Source organism: Caloenas nicobarica, chromosome 1 (genome assembly GCF_036013445.1).
Source record: "Caloenas nicobarica isolate bCalNic1 chromosome 1, bCalNic1.hap1, whole genome shotgun sequence".
NCBI lineage: Eukaryota > Metazoa > Chordata > Aves > Columbiformes > Columbidae > Caloenas > Caloenas nicobarica.
In genome coordinates, this window is record NC_088245.1 from 159,410,523 (window position 1) to 159,435,993 (window position 25,471).

Sequence of the window (25,471 nt, forward strand, 5' to 3'; positions counted from 1 at the left end):
CATCCTGAGGGTTTTCTGAAGATAAATTAGTTAATGTTTGTTAAGCGTTCAGATATTTATAGCAATAAGTGCCATAGAAAAGCTCATGAGGAAATTAACAATTCTGTCTTCACAGCAGGGTTTCAATAGTGTGCAGTAAATAAGGCCTAGGGCTACACATTGAAAAATTAGGAGGAAACAAAATATTGAATAACTGCTCATTAACTCAGCATCGTCCATCCTGTTCACTAACTGAGGCAGGGGTCCTGAGGAAAAAATCGTGTATGATCCTGAAATTAAAAGACTATGCTATCATGCAAACATATAAGGAGGGTGAACTAGGATTGCATCAGCTATCTTAATTCTGACATTTCCTAACTCCTGAATATTTTATTTTCCAACCTTAATTAGGCTATCTTGAGCTGTTGCATGTCTTTGCAGTATCCCCATATGAGAAAAGACTCATAATAATGCAGTGTGCAGGGAGATACAGAGGCTGAATGAATGCCAGTATCATAAAAGAAAACAAGGTTAATAATAATAAAATTATCAAAAGAGAACTGCAGCAAAAATTTTCTCCAGTCTTTTAAAAGGCAAGAAAATACTAGTGAATCAATTTATCTCCCATGGCAATAATACGCAATCAATGGGAATTTCCAGAGGAAATGAGGTCAAAAGGTGTCTTTACCCACTTAAACAAGATTTAGTCATCAACACGCAACAATACAGCCTTCCATGCAGTTACTCTCTGTTGTGGTTTAACACTAGTTGACAACTCAGTACCACGCAGCCACTCGCTCACTCACTCCCTACTGGCGGGATGGGGGAGAGACTCAGAAGAGTAAAAGTGAGAAAACTTGTGGGTAAGATAGAGCCAATTTAAGAGACAAAGCAGAAGCCGTGCATGCAAGCAAAGTGAAACAACCGATTCATTCACTGCTTCCCATGGGCAGGCAGGTGCTCAGCCATCTCCAGGAAAGCTGGGCTACATCACCTGTAGCAATTACTTGGGGAAGACAAACACCATCACTCCAAAAGTTCTCCCTTCCTTCTTCTTCCCCGGCTTTATATACTGAGCATGACGTCATATGGTGTGGAATATGCCCCTGGTCAGTTGGGGTCAGCTGTCCCAGCTGTGTCCCCCCGGCCCCCCTGTGCACTCCCCACCTTCTCATTGGCAGGCCAGGATGAGAAGCTGGAAAGTCCTTGACCGTTCATCAACAACTAAAACATCAGTGTGCCATCAACATCATTCTCATACCAAACCCAAAATACAGCACTATACCAAGGTACCGGGAAGAAAATCAACTCAAACCCAGCCGAAACCAGGACACCCTTTCCACCTCAACATCTGGGTGTGAAAGCTGGAAATACAAGTGCCTTCAAAACCACTTGGTGTTAAACATCAAGGTGGTTTTAAACACACACCAAGAGTATTTAGAATTTAACAATTTGTTACCTGCAAAATTACATGGAAAAGGTGAGTGGAATATTAAGGATGTGTTAAGAATGGAGCAGAAACATTTGCCTTGGCAAGGGCTCCTCTGGGCAGTGGGAGGAGGACGGCACGAAATGGGCCGTCTGGAAATCTCTCTCCACATGGTCTTTCTCAGAGAGGGAAATTTGTGAGGACATATAACAGCAGAGATACCTGCCTGACAGACAGATCACTGAGCCTTAGCTGTGATCGTAGCAGCATCTAACGTGGCAATGGATTTATATGTAGCATCACCATAGCTAAAACAAAAAAAAAAAAATTTTTTTTTTAAGAAATCAAATATATAGCCTGAAAAAAATGAAGAAATATAATTACAAAACTAATGTATATTGGCATATTGGGAAAGTCCTACATGTTTTTGTCAAATATTTAATCCCACTATGAGTTGTTTGTTCAAAACAAAAAAAGGGTTGCTCAGGAAAAAAACAAATCAAACCAAACCAAACCAAACCAACAAACAAACAAAACCCAACCCAAACCACCACCAACAAAAACCAAAACACAAACCAAAACAAAAAAAAACCCCAAACAACCCCAAAGCCAAGATTTAAGTTAAGAAATATCCATCAAAATGTTAGGCGCTGAGTTGCATAAAAAGATTAGGTAGGAATGCAGCATATCTCGTTAAAAGAAAATAAACTCTAAAAATAACATTTGTAGGAACAAATTCAAATATATTAAAAGAAAGGGCAATGTGAAACTGGCATTTCTCATTTCTTTTCATGTCACTTAGCATCTATATTCTTTGACTAAGATTTCGTACTTTTTCCTTCCACTACAAAACAAAAGGAAAATGGTGAGGTAACCAAAACATATTTGACATGACTATAAAATGTTAATTCTGCCAGAAACATTTGCTTATTCTTCGAACAGTGGCTATCTAGCTTGAATATGTAAACCTGAGGGGAAAAATCTCAAGGATATTTTTAAACTGTGCCGCACCAGAAATGTTTTAACTCTTGCCTGTTGAGGAAGTTTTTGCAGTGAAAAGTTTCTCTAGAGAGATTATTTACAATGCTAATTTAAGGCCTTACTTTGTAATTCCTCCTCTAAGAAGAAAAAAAAATCTCGTTGACGTCAGAGCAAGCAAATAGATTGCTAGTGATGAGATGAGTGTAATGAAGATTCAAATAATACACTTTTGCCAGGTATTGTGCTTCTTTTATACTACCTCTTCAGAATTATACTAATTAAATACTTAATAAAATGCCTTTTGAATAATTAACATATTCGCTCAAATTCCTCATTTAATGGTAGCTCTTAAAAATAATTAGGTATTAAATTTAAGACCCCAAGCACCTGATTCAGCAGTCGGGTTGCATTGTGCTGAGCCACGAAATTCCTTGTATCCGCCAAGAGCCGCGCGCTTGCTGTACGAGCAGGGAAAGTTGTGCTGTCCTTAGCTTTTCAGGGTTTTTTGTGGGGGGTCATATGTACTTTTTGTGGTGCAGCAGATAACCACATTTTTCTTGCTTAGTAGCCTTTAACTGGTCTTTGAAACCCAAGGGGGAAATCCCAGGCAGCGTGAAGCCAAAGGGAATTTTGCGTCGCCTTCAGCCGGACGGCGATTTAATTTCCCTAAATGCCTTTTTTGCTCCAGACTACACAGCTTTTAGCAGCACCAGACACCGTTCACGACCACCGGACCACCAGGAAAAGACAATGCAGTGGAAAATATCTTAAAGATTTGTTTGACCGGGTTGCAATCTGAACTGGTGTGGCCATCCGGCTTTTATCCCGTCCTGGCGCTGGTGTGCAAGGTCAGCTCGGTGCTTTGCAAAGCCGCACCTGGAAATGTTTGCCATCGGCTTAAACCAGACTTTCACAGCCGCCTCCAGCACACCACGGTCCTGGGCTGGTGCTAAACCAGCAGCAGTGGCAAATATTAATAAATGCTGTTAATGGGACAGCGGGCAAGGGGAAAAACTTGACTCACGTGGCATTAAAACGCGTGCGCACGCAGCCTGCTCGGCGCTCAGAAAATGGACAGACTGAGGAGCATCTGTGCTGGGGGGGGGTTATGGAACAAATAAGTAATTGCTGTTTTTACTAAGTAAAGCAGAAAATTACAGCATTTCAACAGCCAAGTGTGTTTGTTGCCTGGGAAGAACCATTTGTGTTCCAGCTTGGGCTTTTTTACTCATTTGAAGTCTGGGCTTCAAAGTACACTAAAAGCATTTTAATTATTATGACGAGTTTATGTCCTTGTATAGATTTAAAGTCTATAAATATAATTGGGGGGGGAGGGTGTGGAGAGAGAGAAGAAAGCAAAATAAGTAAATCCAAGCAAATTTTCCTTAAACAGTAAAATGTGGAGGAAGATGCAGCTCTAAATAAACACCTTTGAAAACATATAATTCTTTTCAGAGAGCACATATTGTATTAAAAAATCTGTCTTGGTTTATCAGAAAAGTGTGTGGCTATGGGTATGTTTTCTTAGCTACATTCAACTCTCTTCAAAAAGACATCCTCCAGAATAGCATTCCTTAGGGACAGTGTTTCAGGGTTGACAAGAACATTAAACCAAATTATAATTATCTCTTCAATGAAAACACGGCTTTGTAGTGGAGGCAATGCACGGTTCTCAAGGCGAGTGTTATTAGGCTGTATGTGTTTTCTTAGAAGGAGATTCATGGAAAGAAAAAAAGCTTTATAATTTACTGCAAGGAAAAAAATACAGAGTACATGTCATGCATAGCAAAAGAGATTTTACAAAGAAGGCACTAAGTTGAGTGCTTCACTTATCTTCAAGAATGCTTCTACATAGTAAGTGTGGGGATTGGTTTAACACAAGCTACGATATAGATAAAACACACACATACAATTCTCTTGTGACCATTTGTATAGGTAACTGCAAAAAAATTGTCTGTAAAGTAAGGTAAATATAAAGCAATTGCCTCCTATGCCATAAATGGGTTCTGCCTCATTCTTCGAGAGGTCACTGCTTAACAGCACACATTCATATCGCAGTTCACATAATAAAATCTGATGTTCTTAACGTGAACACAAAGATTTCTAACCCATCTTCCACATTTGAAATACTGTTTTCTTAAATTAATCTGTCAACTAGAAGGTATCAGTTCGGAAATGGTGAGTGAAGTTGCAAACTGCACCAAGAAGATTCTAACACATTCATAAATGACCGTGTTTAATATGCATATGTGAACACGTACTTTTCACACATGCACATTTAGATTTATTTATTTGGATTTTAAAAAAATACTACAGATTTTGAACAGTTTTGCAAATGCCTAAATTATTTTAAACCAGGAATTTTCTTCTTGTTTGCGAAATTAAGGTCGCAACTTTGTTTTCTTTAGTATGTTGTCAAATGGGTAGATTTAAATTCATTAAAATTGAATGAACTAGAGGAAAGAAACAAATTATGTTAACCAATAGCTTACCTATACCCTGAACACGGCAAACACTGACAATATTATGAAAACCATGTGCACAACACGCTAACGGAGAATTGTAAAGCTGTGGCATTTCAGTTGTGTGCACACAAGTCCAGGCACACACAGGCGTCAGCACAAAAGACAACAGCCCCACTAAACAGCTACCGAAAATATACCCAATTGGTCTAATACTAGACACAACAGCTTGAGCATTCTTACAAAAAAAAAAAAAGTCAGAAACTCACCAAATCTTGGTTTTTAAAGCATGCTAGATATCCAGAGAGAGAGCATTCTGAACAGTCAATTACTTTCACATTTTGTCCCAGGACTTTAAAAGTTAAAGGCATAGTTCTGCCAATTGTGAGATGCCCCATCCAGCACAGACCACCCACAACTACTGATTTTCCATCTGGTGAACAAAACAGACATCTCCCTAATTATTTTTAAAAAGGTTTTTTTCCTAACATACTTCCTTTATTTGTCTGTGACCTGGAACTTAATGGAAAACCTGGTAGATGCCAACCTCATTTCTTGTAATGAAGCATCTTATTTTCCCTACTTTAAGCACGCTTATTTAAAGGCTGTTTAATAGAAAGTTATTACCTAAGCCAATCTTTGATAGTACCTAAATTACTAAATAGTTTGAAATTAGAACAACTTTATATCGAACCCTAAATGTTCTAGTTAAATATTAACCAAGTTCTTCCCTTAAACTAGTACATTAAAACAGAAAGCAATGAGGTTTACAGTCTTGTATGCTGGGTTCCCATATTGCCAGTGTCAAAATTTATGCCTTTTTTCAGCAATATGGTTGCCATTGCCAGCACCACGCTTATAAATGCCAACTGTAATTAAAATCTGGCACCTTATACAAGCATTAAACATGCTTAAAGATTAAAAAAAAAAATCTTTATTTTAAAATACTCCTTGCAGTGTATGCAGGCTTAAAAAAAAAGTTATTCTTCTGCCAGTTTTAGAAACATGACAGAAAAACAAAGGTCCAAGTTGTCCTGAAAACTGGTCTGGAAAAAACTATATACTGCGCTAATCTTTCGCAGTGGATGCACGTCAGGGGGAGATGGCAGAACCCAGATTTTTACTTGAAACGGACGACGAAGAAATAACGTATTTAAAAATCTGGGCCCCGGGCAGACATGCAGGGCAGGTAACATGCAGCCTTTATGTCAGCATCCTTTACGGTGGCCGCTGTTGTTCCATGAACACACAAAGCCTCGTCGCTCTGGCCCAACGAGGGAGACGGCAGATCATGTGGAGAGGAACGGAGGCCAGGGTGCACCCGCGGCCTGCTCGTGTTAATAGTTTTGGGGAGGTGAACGCCATCATGTAGGTTTTTCATGTGTGACGCACCCATCATCGCTACGTCCCCGTGGCTCTGGCAGCGAGCAGGGGGCTGGGCGGCGGGTCGAGAAAATCCTCTTCTGGGCTCGTCAAGGACAGAAGTGATTAGCAGGAGGCTCAGGACATACAGACAAAACATACAGGGTTACCTTGGGAAATAACCGCAGGGAGAAGGGGAAGCTGGGGAAATGAGCCCCAGCGAAATTTCCAGCCATAAATTCTTTTTCTACTTACTAGTGGGATACTTGTAAGTTACACAGCTGGCTTATGGACCTGCTGAAGATTAGGAACCCATGTTCATGAGAGGTTATAGAATCATAGAATCATTTTGGTTGGAGGAGACCCTTAAGATCACCAAGTCCAACCATAACCTAAATCTAGCACTAAACCATGTCCCTGAGAGCCTCATCTCTGTGTCTTTCAAACCCCTCCAGGGATGGTGACTCCACCGCTTCCCTGGGCAGCCTGTTCCAATGCCTGACAACCCTTTCAGTGAAGAAATTGTTTCTCATATCCAATATGAACCTCTCCTGGCGCACCTTTAGGCCATTTCCTCTCATCCTATCACTTGTTACTTGGGAGAAGAGCCCGACACCCTCCATACTACAACCTCCTACCCAGCAAGGCTGAGCCAAGCCCACAGCAGTGGGAACACAAACAGCCCAGCGCTGAAGCACCCCTAGATTTGCTTCTTGGTCTGGCAGCACTGCACCAAGCACATGTCTGTGTTGTCTCTGGTCATTCATCCCGGCTGGGAGGTGAGGAAGAGCCGGCCAACCGTCCTGTCAAGTAAGCTGCTGGAGAAGGATCACCTTTTGGAAACTCAGCACCGCTCACAGGCTCTGCTTGTGGGGGAATGGATATAAAGAACCCACAGCCTACCCGTTGCCAAGTTGATCTTTTAAATAGCCAGCAAGAGAAAGCGGTGTTTTTTCAAAGCAATTTGATGAAAGGTTATGAATTAGCGTTGACAGGAACAGCTTCTGACATGAGCAGCAGATGGAAAGGAACCACAATGGTGTCTGTCTCAAAGTTTGAGGACCAAGGGCCAACCGCAGCAGGACTCACCATCTTCGTCGCGAAGGAGTGATGACCGAGACGCTCTCCATCGTGTCCTCCACATCTCATCCTGCTGGTGCCTGAAGCAACATCTTTCTTGTGATCCTATGAGCTGAAGAAGTAATTACATTTCATTGTGGGGTGTCCCATATACTAAATGTTTATGGACAGGACTGAAAATTTTATCCTCCCATTTTCTTGACATCACGTTCTTGGCTGAACTTCTGGAACCTTATGTCAAATTTGCATTTATGTTTATCTTGTAGGTACCTCAGTGATTGATGACTTTCAGCAGGATGAAATATTTTAAGTCACTTATTTTAAAATGATGAGTTAAACTACTAAGCGGGAAACCTTGAGTTAAATAATTAATTTGAATCTTGTTTTCCCATTTAAACATTTTAGTTATTTTCTTGGAGAAAGGTTAATTCTCAGTTTGTAACCACTGAAGTATGTTGCTTTGTAACTAAATATAGCTTTTACACTAAATTTGGCACTTCTTATTGCTAGCCAGAAGGACAGATTAGCTCCACTGGTATATATTTAAGCTTTTCTATACCTCATTATACATTTTTTCAGATTAATTCACTGTTTTTGTTAGAAAATCATGTATGGCACAATTCTTATTTACTAGCTAATCCCTTTGTGCTTACTTATGATTTATGTTTCTTTGGATGGAAACTGAAATGCAACTTACAATGCAGCAACATGGTTTATCAGTTGCATAGCACTGCCTTAAAGAGGTTAGACTACTAAAGAAAATTGTGATTTGATTTAAAAATTGATCTATTAAAATAACTCTGTATTAGCCAGAATTAGCACCAATCTAGCATTTGGTCATGAAATCCTTCAATATTGTATTATTAGCAAATCTAATCCTCTTATAATTACCTTTTATTCACAGATTGGTATAGAAGAACAAGCTTTTCTGCTTACATCAACTCCCAATTGGTCAACTTTGAATGAATTAATCATTTAACTGAGCTAATTGAATATATTGAAGAAAATATTCTCTTGGTACTTGTAGAAAAGACTGATCTCGAAAGCCAACTCAGTACTTCAAACACCTCAAGTTTCCAGAGTTCAGGCAGTGATTTTCATCAGTTCAATGGTCTGGCCCACTGGAAGCATGAACGCATTGTTTCTATTTTGTTTCTTTTTTAAAAAAATGATTTAAGTGGATTACAGTAAGTTTAGGCCTTGACATCATTTTAATACATTTATTTTTAAGAAGAAATACACTTAGCATAAATTTTGAAAACTGTTTTTGTTATTTATTTCTTGATCAGACTTAGTCTTTAGCAATCTCATTGACGCAGGGTTCAGCTCTTTGCCTGTCATTTAGTTCCAGAATGATTTTTTTTTTAATGAAGCAAGGTGCCAACATTACCATTACAAGTGGCAGAAAGCAGCAAGACCTACATGTCAAATATTTCATATTACAAAAATGCCAGAAAATAAATATTTTTATCAGTTGTAGAACAGGCTGAAAGTGGTCTGAAAAAGAAACTGGAAATGCCTGATGTGTTAAAAATCTTCAGTGTCTTTCTCTTCTAAACTAACTCCCTTCATGGTCGTGGAGCAGAGACACCCTGCAGCCGTCCCGCTCCACACGGCAGACCCTGATGGCAACTGATGAATCGGGGAGCGGGTGAATATCGTAGTCTCTGAAGTCGAAGCCTCCAAACATCTTTGAGGTCTGCACTATGGGAAAGGCGCACACTACTGCTGGTTTCACCGCAGAAGTTTACATTTGGTTTGAAACCATTTAATTTTGCCATTAGCATTGCATAATGAATGGGCGATTTTATATAGTCACACACTACAAAACCAAATCTAAACCATCCTGTCTTCATTTTTCTTTTTTTAGATTCTCCCATTTGTTGTTTGTGTTATAAGGTTAGTAGACCATTTTTTCAGGCAAAAATGGCCAAAGAAGCTGTTAAAAATACTCTATTGCTGCCAAAAAATTGAGCCCTTTGATAGCATATTAATTTGCTGGTTTGTATTGTTCAGGAACACCCATGCTGAGTTCTTGCAGGCCAACAACGTGCTAATAGCACATGTCTTGGATCATGATACTGACCTTGAAGACAAAGTTGACTTAATTGAAGTCCACATCACTTCAAATTGTCCTGGTTTTGTTAAAAACAAGTTTCTCTTTTAGTGAATTTTCCTGTCAGCTAAAGTTTTCTTACTAACTGCACTTTTCTGAAAGCTAGATACATGTTTTGGTAGACATAGCAATGGAATGCAAGGTCGATATTAAGGATTCACATCCTGCGAGAGGGGCGAACTGGAACAGGTGACTGATACTGACTGAGTTTTCCATCCCATTCACGTGATACTTCATATAAAAGTGGGGCATCACGAGGATCTCGTCCCTTTTCCCTATGGCCGACATTAGGAGGGGATCTTGCGAGTCATCCCTGCGAACCGAGGCCCGGGTGACAGACTGAATCCAGTTCCAGTTGGCTGCAGAGTCCAGTCCAGGACTTCCGGGTGCCGGCCCTACATCTGCCAGAGCGGCTGCTGGGATTTTCGGTTTTATTCTGGGAATGCAAAAATCTGGGAGTGCCAAGTCACCTTTCTTGGTCTTAATGTGCCTCTGGGCAAGGACTGTGGTTGTGGTGGTTTGGTTTTGTTTGTTTGGTTGGTTTATTTTGTTTTTCTTCTACTGGAGAGGACAGGGGGTTTTATCTGTTCCAAATGTTTCAAATTATTGAATCTAGACAAGCTTTTCCATATCCTAAGATTCCATATCAGAATGAAAAAAAACTTAGGAAATGCCACAACTACTTTTTGGTAAGTAATTTTATTTTCAGCATTCCTCTGAGTATAAATGAACGTGAAGCTGGGCAGGAGTTCCGGGCTTGAGAATGCTCACGTGGGGAGGAAGGAGCACTGTTCAGGCTGTATTTGTCAGAAGAGGTAGAGTATGTGGGTGGAGAGAAAAGCCTTTGATTTTTAGCCCTATAAAGCTCTACAGCATCAAAATCTCTAGCACTAGGATTCGGTACTTTCAGACAGAAGTGATCCAATGCAATCAAACTTCTAAAGAGCTTAAGAGTTTATGTGGACTCAGCCTTGCTGGGAAGTAAGAAACTTTTCCTCCTAAAATAAGACTCTTCCTCCTTACGTAGGCAAAGCGGAGGGAGGAGTGGAAATGACCAATTCTACCTGTAACCTCTCTGTAGAGTGTCATAGCCTTCACCCAAAGATAAGCACTGTTTAGCACTCCTGTGCTTCCCATGCTGTACCAAGTGCAAGCACGACAAAGTAACTCACGTAAACTGGTGTTCAGGCAGCACCCGAGTCAAATTTTCATCTAAGCTGAAAGAGGTTGTTGTGCTTCAGGCATGACAAAAGTAAAGAAGCACATGGCAAGAGAGGGACTCTCAGACTGAAAGAGTAAAACGCAGTTAACCAGCAGCAAAAACAAAAGGGGAAGGGGAAAAAAAACCAACCACAAGAGCCAAGACCAACATCCCACAGCAACCCACTGTAATAGAGATGGAGATTTTTGGCATCGGTCTGCCTTTTGCAGAGCAGTGACTGGCTCCACCAAAATTTGTGTGACTGGCCTCCGTATGGTATATGAATGTATCTGCATGACAACCTTGCTGGGCTGACAGCTATATAAAAACGTATGAAAGAGGTTAAGGGAAGAAAAGTTCAGAAAGAGATGACTATCCCCCTGGAAGATGAGTTCTGCTGACCCAGCACCATCAACTTTCAGAACCTCATTCAGAAAATACCCACAGAAGATTCCTGAAAAGGCAAAACTGCAATCCAAGGAAAGGACCAACTTAGGGGAAAACCCTGGAATTATACTTTCTGGTAGGTATGATACCTGAAGAGATCAGGCTAAACTAGATAGAGTGTTCTTAATTTATCTTGAAATAACCTCTCTTGAAACAGGCCACCACAGGAGCTCATTCTTGTAGCACCAGAAACAACAGTCACAACGTGTAAGGAAACAAAACCTCTCATGAAAAAAAGTCATTGTACATTTTCAATGTCATTGTCTATTTTTATTATTTATGGATACTACGAGACATCTGTCTCAAGAAGTAAGTCAAAATATGGCACAAAAGGAAGGTGGGCTTTTGGAAAGTCACATACTACCTCTTCTGCACCGAACCTCCAGTGAAGCACTGCAAAAGCTCTGCCACACGGGTCTCGGGCAAAGCCAGCACATCAGAGGAGGAAGTACCATCCAATGCTGAATCGTTTAATACGATCTCATGTCTCTTTTCCTGTGAATTAAGCTAGAATAAGATTTATTTCATGTTTTGAAATCTGGCTGGAGGGGAGAGGGGCTCCAGAGCAGCAGTCTATGCTGAGAGCTCCCCATTTCATTTGATTTTGGCAGGTAAGTAGCAACTGCTTTTTTAATTATTATTATTATTTTTTTTACTATTCAACAGATGTTTGCTGCTTACAGTGAAACCACCAGAAAGGTCAAAACGCGACATGTTCTTACAAATTAAACTGCCTTCTCATACTCATAATTATTACTCGTCTGCTCTAGGTTGAGACAGGGCTATGTGAAAAAAATATTGAATTTCCGTTGTCACTGAAGCAGCTGTGCCATGAGCAGAAAACCTCAGGCTGCAGAGGGGGTGCCACCTTTTACAAGCCCTAAAAGCTCACACTGTACATAAAGTTTTCAAAAACTGAAGATGAATTGCATGTTTTGCTTTGCACAATGCCTGTTTGAATTATACTCTACTTCTGATCTTACTTTAAAGCTTTTTTCATATGCTTACTGTTGTTCTCACAACATAGAATATGAAGAATTATTAAAATCTGAATAAATCCTGTTTTTTAAATAATATTTTCCAAAATCTACGTATTTATCTAAACCCTTGCATTCCCTAAGAGAAATGGCAACATGTTAGTTCCCTCCTGCCCAAGCAAAACAGAAACACGATATATTATATTACATTATATCATAAACTTTGGCAACCAGTATCTCCCCTCAGGACAAACCGCACGTGTTGCCCTCTGCCTTTAACAGGAACACATGGGTTCCAACTGTCTGCCATTAAATTTCAGGGTTTAAAACCTGCAAACAAACATACGGTAGAAGTTAAATCACGCACTACTGCTCAATTTGCCGTGTGTGCTGCAGGAGGACGGTCTCAAACAGCAGTTCAACATTTAAACAAACAAACAAACCAGACAAAAAAGACAAAAAGGGGGCATAATTCTGAGGCTGAATCTTCTACCTGCCACATCTCATTTGTCCCTGATTAACTACCTGTCCATGCTAAGAACATTGCAACTAGCCAAGAATTGAAGTGAATCGTGTTAGTGAGACAAATTTTGGGACACAAACCGACGGGAGCCTTTCCTTTATGTTTGGATCAGTAAAGCTGCTGCAGGGTGAGGCGGGAGCAGGCAGCAAAAGCGAGGGGGTGAGAAGGGAACTGGCCATTAACTTATCAATTCCAGGCCTTGGCTTTCTAATTGACAACCTCAGGGCTACTTTCATCACTTGTCAACTTCAAACCCACACTCAATTTTTCCTTTAGATAATGATGCAACTATAACATAATGGTGTTTCTGACATATTGCAGCATGTAGCAGTAGGAAGATTTCCTCAATAGCTTCTTGGTTTTGTTTTTTTTTTTTTCCTTTCCTGTTGAACTAACTGTGAAATGGTTTTCACATCTATCAACTTCTAAAAGAAACAGTTAGTAAGAAAATAGATTTTATACTTCCAGTATGTTAAACTCACTATTTGGTACTGACCCAACCCAAAGCACTTTCAGTGCGTTAGTAGTGCTACAGATTTAACAAAAAATAAGTCAAAGTTTATCCCAACAAGCCTGCAAAGCATGCATTCGTATATAAAACCTAAATGAATGAACCCACAAAAATCTATAAATGCACTACAAATTAGAGAACTTAAATGAAAAATACTGCAAAAAATGTCATTAAAAATACATTGATGACATGCCATCTAGAAATTTTATGTCCTTCACAAAGAAAATACGGGAGTAGCAGGAATGCTGCCTCGGACACATCCCTACAGAGAGCTGGGAAACCCCGACTCCCGTCCTCCCACAGAAAGCCGAGTGGTTGCTGAAGGCAGCCAGACCATTTAGAAAAAGCAAGGTACTCGGGTATGTTTATCACATTTTGACCATTAAAAAAAAAAAAAAAAAATTGTCAAGTACCAGCATTTCCATAGGCAACAAAGCAGCTGGCTCTAGCGTAAACAGTCACATAACTGCCTTTTAATAGCGGATATAAAGGGTTGAGTCCTGCTCTGCAAAGGCCCTGGGGTCACACTAAACTCAGTGCAGTGTTTGGGGCCCCGAGCACGTCAATCTAGGCAACGAAAGCAACGTCAGAAAACGGAATAACCAATACACTTCTGAAGTGCAGCTGCTTCTCTCAACATAGGGAAGGACAACAGTTTGGATACCGCGCCACATAGCCAGCTGCTGCTGAAAACGACGTGTGTAAAGACACAGGTACTGAATTAATACAGATTAATAAAGCAAAGACACTGCAAAGAGACTTGACACGCAGTCAGCTCTTGTCTTCACTGGAATTTAGGCTCAGATGGTGCAATCTGGTACCCAAATAACTCCAGACATGGCACGTTAATGAAGCCGTGAATGCTGGCTTACACTGGCTGGACCAGAAGAGTTCAGCCCTGGCCATTTAATATTACAGGTACGGATACCTCATTTCAGGGCAGCAATTGCTGTATTTTGCTCAGAAACTTACAAATGATTGCTCCAACTCTCATGTAAGGAATAGAATCATAGAATCATTTTGGCTGGAAGAGACCCTCAAGATCATTGAGTCCAACCATAACCTAACTGTAGCACTAAACCATGTCCCTAAGAACCTCATCTACACATCTTTTAGACACCTCCAGGGATGGTGACTCCACCACTTCCCTGGGCAGCCTGTTCCAGTGCTTCACAACCCTTTCCATGAAGAATTTTTTCCTAATATCCAATCCAAACCTCCCTTGGTGCAACTTGAGGCCATTTCCTCTTGTCCTATCACTTGTTACCTGGGAGAAGAGACCAACCCCCTCCATGCTACACCCTCCTTTCAGGTGGTTGCAGACAGCGATCAGGTCTCCCCTCAGCCTCCTTTTCTCCAGGCTGAACAGCCCCAGTTCCCTCAGCTGCTCCTCATCAGACTTGTGCTCCAGGCCCCTCACCAGATTCATGTCCCTTCTCTGTACTCTCCCCAGCAACTCAATGTCTGTCTTGTAGTGAGGGGGAGTGAGAGAGGAGCACGTAGGGAAAGCAGTATCTGCTCTAAGAATAAACACTGGCCTCAACGTTTCCTTGGGCTGCAGCTCTAGGGCCTCTCAGGTTTTCTAGGACCATAAAGCTGCAGCATATTCTGTATTTAGCAGACTGTATTGCCTGTTTAGAGCCATACCAATCAGTTTTATGAAGACCAGGCATGCTGGCGTATCACCCACTTTGTTGAAGACCTTTCTTCATTTGAAGCGTCATGCACGCTGCTACTCCCTTCCTTCTCAAGCAATAAGGAGGCAAGAGCTTTCCCTACAAAATGCCTGGCCCACATCATGGGCAAAGGTCACCACTTGCAAAATGCTATTAAGAAGTCAGGAGAAGCTGATTTTACAGCCAAATTAGCAGCTCAGCAAAACAATGGGCTATGGCAGGAAAGATAATAATGCAAGAACTACAGCTGATAAGGTTTTTACCGGGATCATTGCCCCGGGATGTTTTGAGGCTTTTTTTTTGGGCAAAAAGAGATATCAACACAGGGAGTGTGAAAACCCAGGCTGTTACGTCAACTTTCAGAGGCAGGTGTTTTTCCGTTTTTTTTCAAACCCAATCCCCACCACCTTTGCAATGTTGCCGCTCCACGGCCGCAGCCAGCAGCACAAGCCGGTTCCCCTCCCGCGTTTGGAGCGCGGGTTTTACAAGCCTGTTTTGCCTTCCTGCAGGCACTCTGAGCTTATAAATGGCACCTTTCAGTGTCCTGAATTATGAAGGGCAGCTAGTCCCGAATTCTCCTGTCGCTTAATGATCTCACATAAAATGAGGTCTACAAAACTTTTATTACCGCTTGCAGTTCAAATTCGCAGGTGAAGAACTACCAGGGAAAGGATGGGGACATGTCTCTTGCTTTTGCTCTCCTAATTTTCCAGGTGCAAGAAAGTTTCCCACTTGGGCTTGAACAATTAGTTAACTCTCAAAGCAAAACTTGATCTAAATAAAAAGACTGCAGTGTGTTACCCCGATAAGCACTGGGAAAACCCAAGGAGAAACCACTTGAGAGCAACACACTAGCATCAGATTTAGGTTAAAAAAAAAAATCAGGTTAAAAAACCCTACCTAAGCATTTATTTATTGTCTTTTGTTTTCCACCTAATTTTATTCACTTATCACCACTAAGCATATCTGACACTCAAAGAATTATACATTATATTTAATTAAAACATTAATTGGTCCCTCCCCTATCCTGGTAATAACATCTGACATTTGGAAAACATACTGTACCTCAGTAGTCCAAACAAAAATTCAAAAGGAAGTGTTTCTAAAAAAAATAAAGGATTTTGTTTGTTACAAATTACTTCTGCATTTATATAAAGATTTAATGATTCATGGCATGCCAAATACAGTGCTAATGAGCTTTGGGTTGTGTTTTTAATTTCTGTTTGTTTTTTTTTTTCTGCTAAAAACAATTACTACAGGCCATTCAAATGCCACTGCATAAACCAGGAAACCTAGTAAAACTGTAGGTAAAATTGGCATTTTGTTTCACACGTGGCTCAGGAGTCCAATTCACTTGTTGGTGAGCTGCATATTTCAAATAGCACCTGCATCTCCTCCAAAAAGGAAGCCAGGTAAGATGCTTTCAAAAAACATGTTTACAACAACCTTCCAAGGATGAAGCATCTTAGTCTTTCTGCTTTCTTCTCCACTTTCCAGTGAAACGTAGATAAATTAGCAGAAATACAGGCTCTTCATTCTCAGTACCTCTTTGGAGGATATGTGCCCAGAGAAGCTTAAAAACCTTCGTGGGGAGCGTTATTAATATTGATCCTGACAGTGCACAAGTTTTAAAGCCTACAAAAACACTGTCTAGTCATAGCCATGCAAGTCTTCCTTTTTGGTGACATGGTTTCAAGAAACAAACAAAAACCTGTGGAAATTATGCCCAATTATCTGTCATCGTTCAGTTATGCTGATCATTGCCTATCTCAACTACTAACTAGATACCAAGAACAGTCCTTCTGCAACAAACCTTGCCATCTACCACATAGAATCATAGAATGGTTTGGATTGGAAGGGACCTTCAAAGGTCATCGAGTCCAACGCCCTGCAATGAGCATGGACATCTTCAACTAGATCACATGCTGATCACAGTCTAATGGAAGTCCTACCTTGACCCTGCTTTCTCCAGCCCCTTCACCTCTGCCTCTGGGCCTAAGAGGACTTTCAAAAACCTAAAAAAAAAATTCAAACTGCCTTTCGCAGAGAGTGTAGGGATCCTGCCAAGCTGCAGCCAAGCTGCTGCCCACTTAGACCACCACAAGTAAGGACAATATCAGTCCCTTGGGCTTCAGTCTTCCAAGTAAGAAATGTTATTCCAATGGCTTTCAGAAAACTTTAAAACTGAAAACATACAAACATACAGGATGTTGCAGGTTTAAAGAAATTATTATAGCTATTGCCTAGCAGCTGATAAGACTAAAGTTAATTAACATTGCCAGGAAACAGAAATACGTCTGCAATGAGCTAGCCTTGTTATGCCCATATTCAATATTTCCCCTACTTTCTCTGAAATGCATTTCAACAGCTTAAAAAAGAAAAAACAATCAACCCCCCAAAACCCAAACACAACAACAAAACAAAACAACAAACAAACAAAAACCCAACTCATAAAACACAAAACCCCTACCCAACAGAGTGAGGGAATGAAAGATATTCACACTGACCAACCCCACTCTCCAGTTTACCTCCCCCAAAATCCCACTGACAGTATCAAGAGTGGGGAATCAAACTCCTTTATTACTGAGCCCGCAGCAGATAAAGTGGCAATTGTGGTTATACAGTATTGGAAGTGTAGCTACAACATAGCGTGACAGCTTGTTAGTGTTGAAAATATATAAGCTCTTTGTAATTGTGCCTTTGGAATGCCATCTGTCTTGAATTAACGTCCACCTGGGATCATGTTTCGATGACCAATATGGACAGATTACTGGAACTTTAAAACCTCGCTTTCTTTGTAATTGACATTTAAACTGTTTGAAGTTTCTCATTAAGTCCTTTTTTACAAATTAGGTGCAGATGTATAAGGCTAAATGTACAGTACTAAGGGAAATTAGGTCACCTGAAAGCTCAATAATAAAATGTATCAACTGTTTAAGTGCAATGAGTACATTAAAATTTAGAGATCGACTTTATGCCCTGAATTCTTCAGTGTTTCATCATTTCCCTTTCATCGCTGCAGAGCCGCTGATGCCAATCATTTTTAATTAAAATAGCAGAGAAGAAAGCGGGTTTGGCCGCTCATGACGACTGGTCAACCCTGGCCCACAAAGGGCTGGAGAAGACCAGGCAGGGAGCCTCCAGTGATGCCCATTTCACAGGGACACGCAAATCCTATTTACACCAGTGATCCCAGGAGATTTAAAGGGCCCAGGGATACCTGAGAGGTAAATATAGCACCGATGAGAAAAAAAGCGGAAGAATTACAAAGGGGACTCATTCAAGACCCAGGGGCTCAGTAACCAGGCAGCTGACCTCCAGACCCACTTGCAGCCGAAGTTCTGCAGACCTGCTGTGCTCCATGTGGCCTTGTAGGGTGGGAGAGAGAAGCATCAAAAGGGCAATGGCTGGAGAAACACCTCCATGCACAGGCTGACCAACAAAATAAAGGCGAATTGAGTATTGCCCCTTTCCAAAGGGGGAGGCTCAGAGAGGCGTGAGAAAGGGGTCTGGGAGAGACCATCACCAGGAGCCCACCTGATGTGCAGAGGACAGGAGCAAATACCACACTGGGGTTCATGAGCAGAAACCCTACAAAGCTCTTAGCATCAAGGAGCTTGGTAGAATGACTCTTAAGAGACTTCAAGTCCAGCAGCCCCATCTCCCCAAAAGGCATTAAAACCCCAGAGACCCCACTCACCCAGCCTTTACGAGTAGCCAAGAAATACTGCACAAGCATGTGAAGGTTCAGCATCGGAAGGCCTTGAGCATCCCCCAAGAGAACAAGCGTCCTCCTTCCCCATGCAGGGCCACAGAGCAGGGGTGGCACTGGACCTCCAGACAGCATCCTGCAGTTGGCTGCACTGAAACTCAAGACAATCAAGAAGGTTTAGTGGCAGGTCCATTAACCCCCTCTCCCAGAGAAAGGTCCCCTGGGATAAATCAGGACACTGCCTACATAAAATGCACAACTGAAAACCCTTTTGGCACCACAGCTAGCGTGTCAGTTCTTGACATGATGCCCGGGGGCATACCGTGGCTCCCTGCTCGTAAGCATGGAGGGGCGATGGAAGAAGTAGTCTTGTCCTAAAAGCTGGTAAACAAGACAAATACACTGTCAATCGGATCTTTTTTTGTGTGCTTAGACTACATTATCTCCTCTTAAGCACAGTCTTCAGTACCACTACTTATTACAATGATTTTAAAAAGCTCTTCTACTCACATCTCCTTATAACCCTATTCTAGTAAGCTACTAAAACTCATTTTGCAAAAGAAGTGTAAACTTTCAGCTAGATACATTTCTGCTGCTTCTGATAAACAGCCAAGCAACTTCAGTGTGAAACTGGTTGCGCATGTGTTTGCAAGGTGAACAGCAGGTCTCAACTGGTACCAGAAGAGGATGGCAGAGGATTCTGGTTTCCATATCCATGGGCTCATACACATCTTCAGTTCAAGGAGAAATTTGGAGAAAAATTATGTGCATTTTTAAAAGAAAGAAAAATTAAACCAGCCATATGTAAACAAACTGCAACACCTGAGAGAGAACAAAACCTGACCAATATAATACAGCAAGGTAACAACGTTTTCCAGGGAGGGATAGCCTATTTAAGTTGTAAATGTGAATGAGACAGAGAACACTCATACCCAACGAGAAAGATTTCTAAGAAAAGTGTATTTGTACTCAATTCTGTTTTGCTCACGCATTTTATGAATACCGGCTTTCATTCAGCTAACAGGTCAGAAAAGGCAGGTACAGAACCAGGCAGGACTGTCCAGAACCGTGTTAGCTTTAAGCAGACTGGTTGGAGTGGCCAGTGGTGATTAGCTGGACACACTCAGCTTTGCAGCCTGCTTCTCATTAGCATTAATTAGCCAGCATCATACCTCTGCTGCTGCCAGGATGAGAACTGGCTCAGGCAGTAGTTTCGCAGTCCTTAATGCCGAGTATGGAGTTGCCAGAATGCACAACACAGAGCTGACATTGGCCCCGTGTCTTTCTGCCAAGGGCAGAGGCGAGCGGAGACGTGGTTCAGCAGAAAGCTGGAGCAGCGTGGACAGGTGATACCTACTTTGGTGTAAGACTTCCCAACACGACTTTAACCTGGCAAAAACGTCTGAGTGCATTTGAAACACCAGAACTAAGGCGCAGCTTTGTAACATGCTTCGCCTGACCTAGCGGCGATGGCTGATGAAAGGCCCCATCCCGCATCCGCCGGGACACATGGCCCAGTGATGGTGGTTGCAAGGTAAGCTGAGGCTCCATCAGGTCCGTCCCCAGAGGATCGCAACGCTAGGGACTCGATTAGCAGTGTTCGAGGTGTCTCCTCCCTCCCTCACATGAACCGCTATCAGGTTCTCGCCTCGCCAGCAACATTATTTTAGGTGAACAAAAGTGACCTTGTAGAAAAGCAGATTCTGAAGGTACGGCTCAACAGTTCTGCCAGATAAAGTGGTTTTATCACTAGAAAGTCACACTTTCAAATAAATTTCACCCTGAGGCCATAATCTTGAAAGACACACTTAAAAACATGTAGAACATAAAATGAGTGATTTTCTTGGATAAAGCTTCAGGAAGTAAATCCCTGACAGACTTAACACACCATTGATATTCTTGGTTATAGCTCTACACATGCCGAGCAGGATCAACTACTGGTAAGGACCACGATTCATGTCTTTCCATTTAAACGTTGCAACAAAGAATAAAAGTATTTCACAACTAACAAAGGGGAACCTTTTAATTTGCTAGAACAATTTCAGCTCTCATTGCATTAGCACCCTCCAGTGTCCAATCCAAGAAAAACAACATCATCACTAATTTGCCAAGTAGATGCAAAGTTGGAGTGTGAAACACAAGACAGAGCAGAGGTGGATTCCTGGGAGAGAAGATGGCAATTGGAGATGACAGAAGAAACTCCCAATTCTAGAAATTTTAGATTACATAGGCGCACCCTCTGAACAAGATCTGACAGGGGGTTATTACTCTTCTCAGGCTCCTTTGCTCCTAGCAAAGCAAGAGTGCTGGTGTTGGCACCTTTGGAACAACACGCTCAACATACCCACACATTATATTCCATAGTCTGCAGCGCTCCACCGAGATGTGAGCTTAACAATACCATTTTTGATTGATTCAGTATGGGCATGTGGGCACAGATCTGCCTGGAATACGACATGTAAATAAATATACGTAAAAAAACCCTTCTTAAACACAGGCAAAGCAGATGTGCACTTGGCTAGCCAAGGGCAAACAGGTGATCAGGCTTACGTGTGCGATGCTCTTCTCTCACAGCATAATCATCAAGCAAAGAGAGAACCCTTCACAAAGATCTGTCAGCGAGAAAGTTTTCATAGTCAATGCTTTACTCAAACATTGTCTTTAAAAGCACATTTGAAGTTCTTGACAACAATTACAGGAAGAACAGCTACATTTCTTAGGAAAAAAACAGCTGGAAGGAGTTTTTTTGATCTTCTTCCAACAAGACAAAAATCTTCTGCAGACAAGGAAAGTCGAAAAGGCTCTGGAATGCTGCAAGTAAGCAAAACCAGTTTTGGGTACCATAGGCTTAACCTGCCTGCTAATGATACAAATACTCTGTCCATATTCTCACAGCAGCACTGCACAGTGGCTTTGCAGGGGCAGCAACATCCACATGAGGAGAGGATGGCGGCAGCTGGAAATCAGCCGCACGGCATCAGAGGTACCTGCTGTAACCTGGGTCCCAGCTTGACAGCGTGGCAATGAGCGCTGTGGGATGCAAGCACCAGGGTCCGGACCCAGAGGCACCTGCCAACTCCTGCTAAAGACTAGGGAGCTGCTAATTAAATCCAACCAACACGTGCATCGATTGCTGACATTTGAAGTCACCCCTGGATTTTCCCTCCTTGCTGCACATGGCTACATGGCTGCCCAGCTCAAAGGCGAGCAAGGACTCCTCATGCCTCATCCTGCTCTGGCTTCTGACTGCTTGGATGCCCCAAATTCTGTGGTCTCCACCTGCGTGGTGGCCTCTCGGGCTGCACAGCAACAAGGGGCAGGCAGTTCCCACCGCAGGGAGGCCATCATGTCCCCCGGGAGTCAAGCGAGGGGGCTGTGGTGCTCAGCAGCCACATCCCATCCTGTGGTAGCACCAGCCAAGGAAGCTCCTTCTGACCACGGCTGGAAGAGAGCAGCCTCACCGCAGGCGAGTGGTCACCCTCCTCTCACAGCCCTGAACGGGTGCTATGGACATATAAACACTATCACCTGATTGCCCTCACACTGTGTAGACTTCTCCCCACATTATAAATATTCAAAATTCCTCATGACCAGAAACAGAAAAGCACAGCATTTATGATTCTGCACCGATACGGGGTGGGAGGAAAAGAAAAAAAAAAAAAAAAAGGCACATCCATGCATGCATCTTCTCCCGAAACAGGCTGTAAAAGTAAGCTGAAGGAGGTAGGCTGGAAAAACGACCCTGGGTGCTCTGCAGGACAGTGTTACTGTGGGCAAGAAAGATTAATATGGATTTTGTGAGTTCTTCGCACTGCCTCTAGTACAGCACAAAGTAGTCCAGCTGTCCCTGAGGTTCCCCAAGAACACCAGCATCAATATTGCGTGTTCACAGTAACATCTATATTACAGTTATTATAGACTGCATACTCTTTAGTCAGTCAACTATAAAATATTTACAGTATTGTGGTCTCAGCAGAGATTGCAAGAATTTAAAGCTTTAAATATTAAAATGAATTAACACTTGATTTCCTGCCTAATAGCAGTTCTAAAAAAATCAGCTCTCCCTCTAGAAATGCGGTTGAAAACCTCCCTTAAATCAGTGCAGACCCAACAATCAATCACACAGGCAGAATTCATTCCCTGCCTGCAGGTAACAGAATAGTTTGGGTTGGAAGGGACCTTCAAAGGTCATCTAGTCCAACCCCCCTGCAATGAGCAGGGACATCTGCAACTAGATCAGGTTGCTCAGAGCCCCGCCCAGCCTGGCCTCGAATGTCTCCAGGGATGGGGCATCTACCACCTCTCTGGGCAACCTGGTCCAGTGTTTCACCAGCTATTTGGCTGCCTGTGGCAAAGCACCTGGTGATCTTGGTCTCTTTGCAAGTGAACATACATTGTCTACATAACAACCTCTTGTCCAGACACCTTCGCAGCAGGAGCAGGGGGACACGCCACCCCTCCAGACTCACACGGGCCTCCCCAGGCCCAGGATGGCAGGTGCTGATGGGGCTGCTGAAAGCCCCGCTTCGGCCTACATCACAACCTGTGCTCAGCTCCATCCAGGGTGGATTATCCATGGAGGAGGCAACACAGTATTCTCTTAAAAAGAGGCAAGCCTACGGTGCGGACCCAGCCCCTGCTGGTTTTCACAGAATCACAGAATGTTAGGGATTCGAAGGGACCTCGAAAGATCATCTAGTCCCATCCCCCAGTCGGAGCAGGAACACCTAGGTGAGGTTACACAGGAAGGCGTCCAGGCGGGTTTTGAATGTCTCCAGAGAAGAAGACTCCACAACCTCCCTGGGCAGCCTGTTCCAGTGTTCTGTCACCCTCACTGTGAAGAAGTTTCTTCTCATATTTAAGTGGAACCTCCTGTGTTCCAGTTTGTACTCACTGGCCCTTATCCTATCATTGGTTGTCACCGAGATGAGCCTGGCTCCATTCTCCTGACACTCACCCTTTACATATTTATAAACATTAATGAGGTCACCCCTCAGTCTCCTCTTCTCCAAGCTAAAGAGACCCAGGTCTCTCAGCCTTTCCTCATAAGGGAGATGCTCCACTCCCTTCATCATCTTTGTCACCCTGCACTGGACTCTCTCCAGCAGTTCCCTGTCCTTCTTGAACTGAGGGGCCCAGAACTGGACACAATATTCCAGATGAGGTCTCAGCAGGGTAGAGTAGAGGGGGAAGAGAACCTCTCTCGACCTACTAACCACCCGGCTTCTAATACACCCCAGGATGCCATTGGCCTTCTTGGCCACAAGGGCACAGTGCTGGCTCATGGTCATCCTGCTGTCCACCAGGACCCCCAGGTCCCTTTCCCCTACACTGCTCTCTAATAGGTCATTCCCCAACTTATACTGGAACCTGGGGTTGTTCCTACCCAGATGCAAGGCTCTACACCTTTCCCCTGCAGGAGATGGGGCACAGCGGCCCTGAAGGTCGGAGGCTCAGTGCAGGAACGGGGAAGACCCCGGCCACTCCCCGTGCAGCAGCAGCACCAAAGTGGACAACCGGGCAAGGCTAATTTTGCGGTAACTGCAAGAAACTAATTTCTGCGCTCACGTTCCTTGTGCCCGAGCTACCAGCGCCCCACGGCGGGGCACAGGGCAGGCGGCTGTCCGAGGGCGAGAAGGAAAGGCCGGGGCTCGCCCGTGAGAGGCTCCCCGAGCTGCTGCCCGGCGCCATCACCCAAGGAACCGGCGGACCCGCAGTTTCTCGCCCGCTGGCGCACGGCGGAGGCGCCCCGGCCCGGCCCCCACAGCCTCTCCCGCTGCGGGGCCCCCGCCACCTGCAGCAGCTCCAGCCCGCCCTGCGGGCCGAGACCCGCCGCTCGGTGCGGGCGGGGGAGACCCCAGCGGGGAGGAGCGGCGCCGGGGGCCCGTCGGTCCCGCCCACCGCACCGCGTCACTCACAGTCCCCGCGTCACTCACAGTCTCCACCTCCCCCGGCGCAGGCCGGCCCGCGAGCAGACCCACGCTGCCGCCGCCGCCGCCATCATCGCCGTCTAGGCCCCGCCCCCCCGCGGCCCATTGGCTGGGACGGTGGCGTTCCCCGCCGCCGCGCCTCTCCTCTCCGCGGCGCTGATTGGTCGGGAGGGGAGAGGAGGTGTGCCCTGAGCCACGCCCCCCACGTGCCCGAGCCAGCCGGGCGCGGGGCGGGGGCGGAGCGTTGGGTGCTCACGGGGCGGGGCGTGACCCGCGGCCGTTACCGGCCGTTGGGCGGGGGCGGTGCTGGCCTGCGCGCTGGGGCTCGGCCGCGCCGGGCGTCAGCCCCGGGCCTGCGCACCCCGGGATGGGGACGTCTCGGTGGCTCCGGGTGGCGGTTCCCTTCCCCTCTCAGCTGCTTCAGGGCAGGCCGCTGCCCGCGGTGAGGGCGCAGCTCCCCCGCCAACCGGCCAGCCCCCCCCGAGCCAGCGGGTCCGAAGGGGAGTTGGGCTCGCACCTGCCTCAGCCTGCCCGAAACCCGTCCGGGGTGGCGTGTGTGAGGGGGCCAGCAGCTCCTCGGCCAAAATCACAACGCCCGGCGTCATCTCTTTTGCTTCTTAGGCAGCCGTGGCTGTAATGGTACAGCCGTGGTGGTAGTGGAACTTAACACTGGCAGGTCACAGAATCACAGAGTGGTTGGGGTTGGAAGGGAGCTCTGGAGATCACCTAGTCCAACCCACCTGCTGTAGCAGGTTCACCCAGAGCAGATCGCACAGGAATGTGTCCAGGTGGGTCTTGAATGTCTCCAGAGGAGACTCCACAGCCTCTCTGGGCAGCCTGTTCCAGTGCTCTGGCACCCTCAAAGTGAAGAAGTTTCTCCTCATGTTTAGATGGAACCTCCTGTACTTCACCTTGTGCCCATTGCCCCTCATCGTGTCACTGGGCACCACTGAAAAGAGTCTGGTCCCATCCTCTTGACACCCATGCTTGAGATATTTATAAACATTGCTGAGAGGTGCCGGTGCACACCCTGGTATACACACGGCCATGGCAAAGCTTACACAGCTGGGCTGTGTTTGTGGTGA

General features: G+C 44.1%; 1 protein-coding gene across 2 annotated transcripts in view; it reads right to left on the reverse strand.

Annotated features, from left to right (window-relative positions):
• CLYBL (citramalyl-CoA lyase) overlaps nt 1-24,465 on the reverse strand; it is a 182,592-nt gene extending 158,127 nt beyond the window's left edge. For both annotated transcript variants that reach the window (XM_065636538.1, XM_065636527.1), the window contains exon 1: nt 24,393-24,465. In XM_065636538.1, the coding sequence (XP_065492610.1) occupies nt 24,393-24,460 (68 nt within the window). In that variant the 5' untranslated portion in view covers nt 24,461-24,465. The remainder of the gene's footprint in view (nt 1-24,392) is intronic.
• Between the last annotated feature and the right edge of the window lie 1,006 nt (nt 24,466-25,471).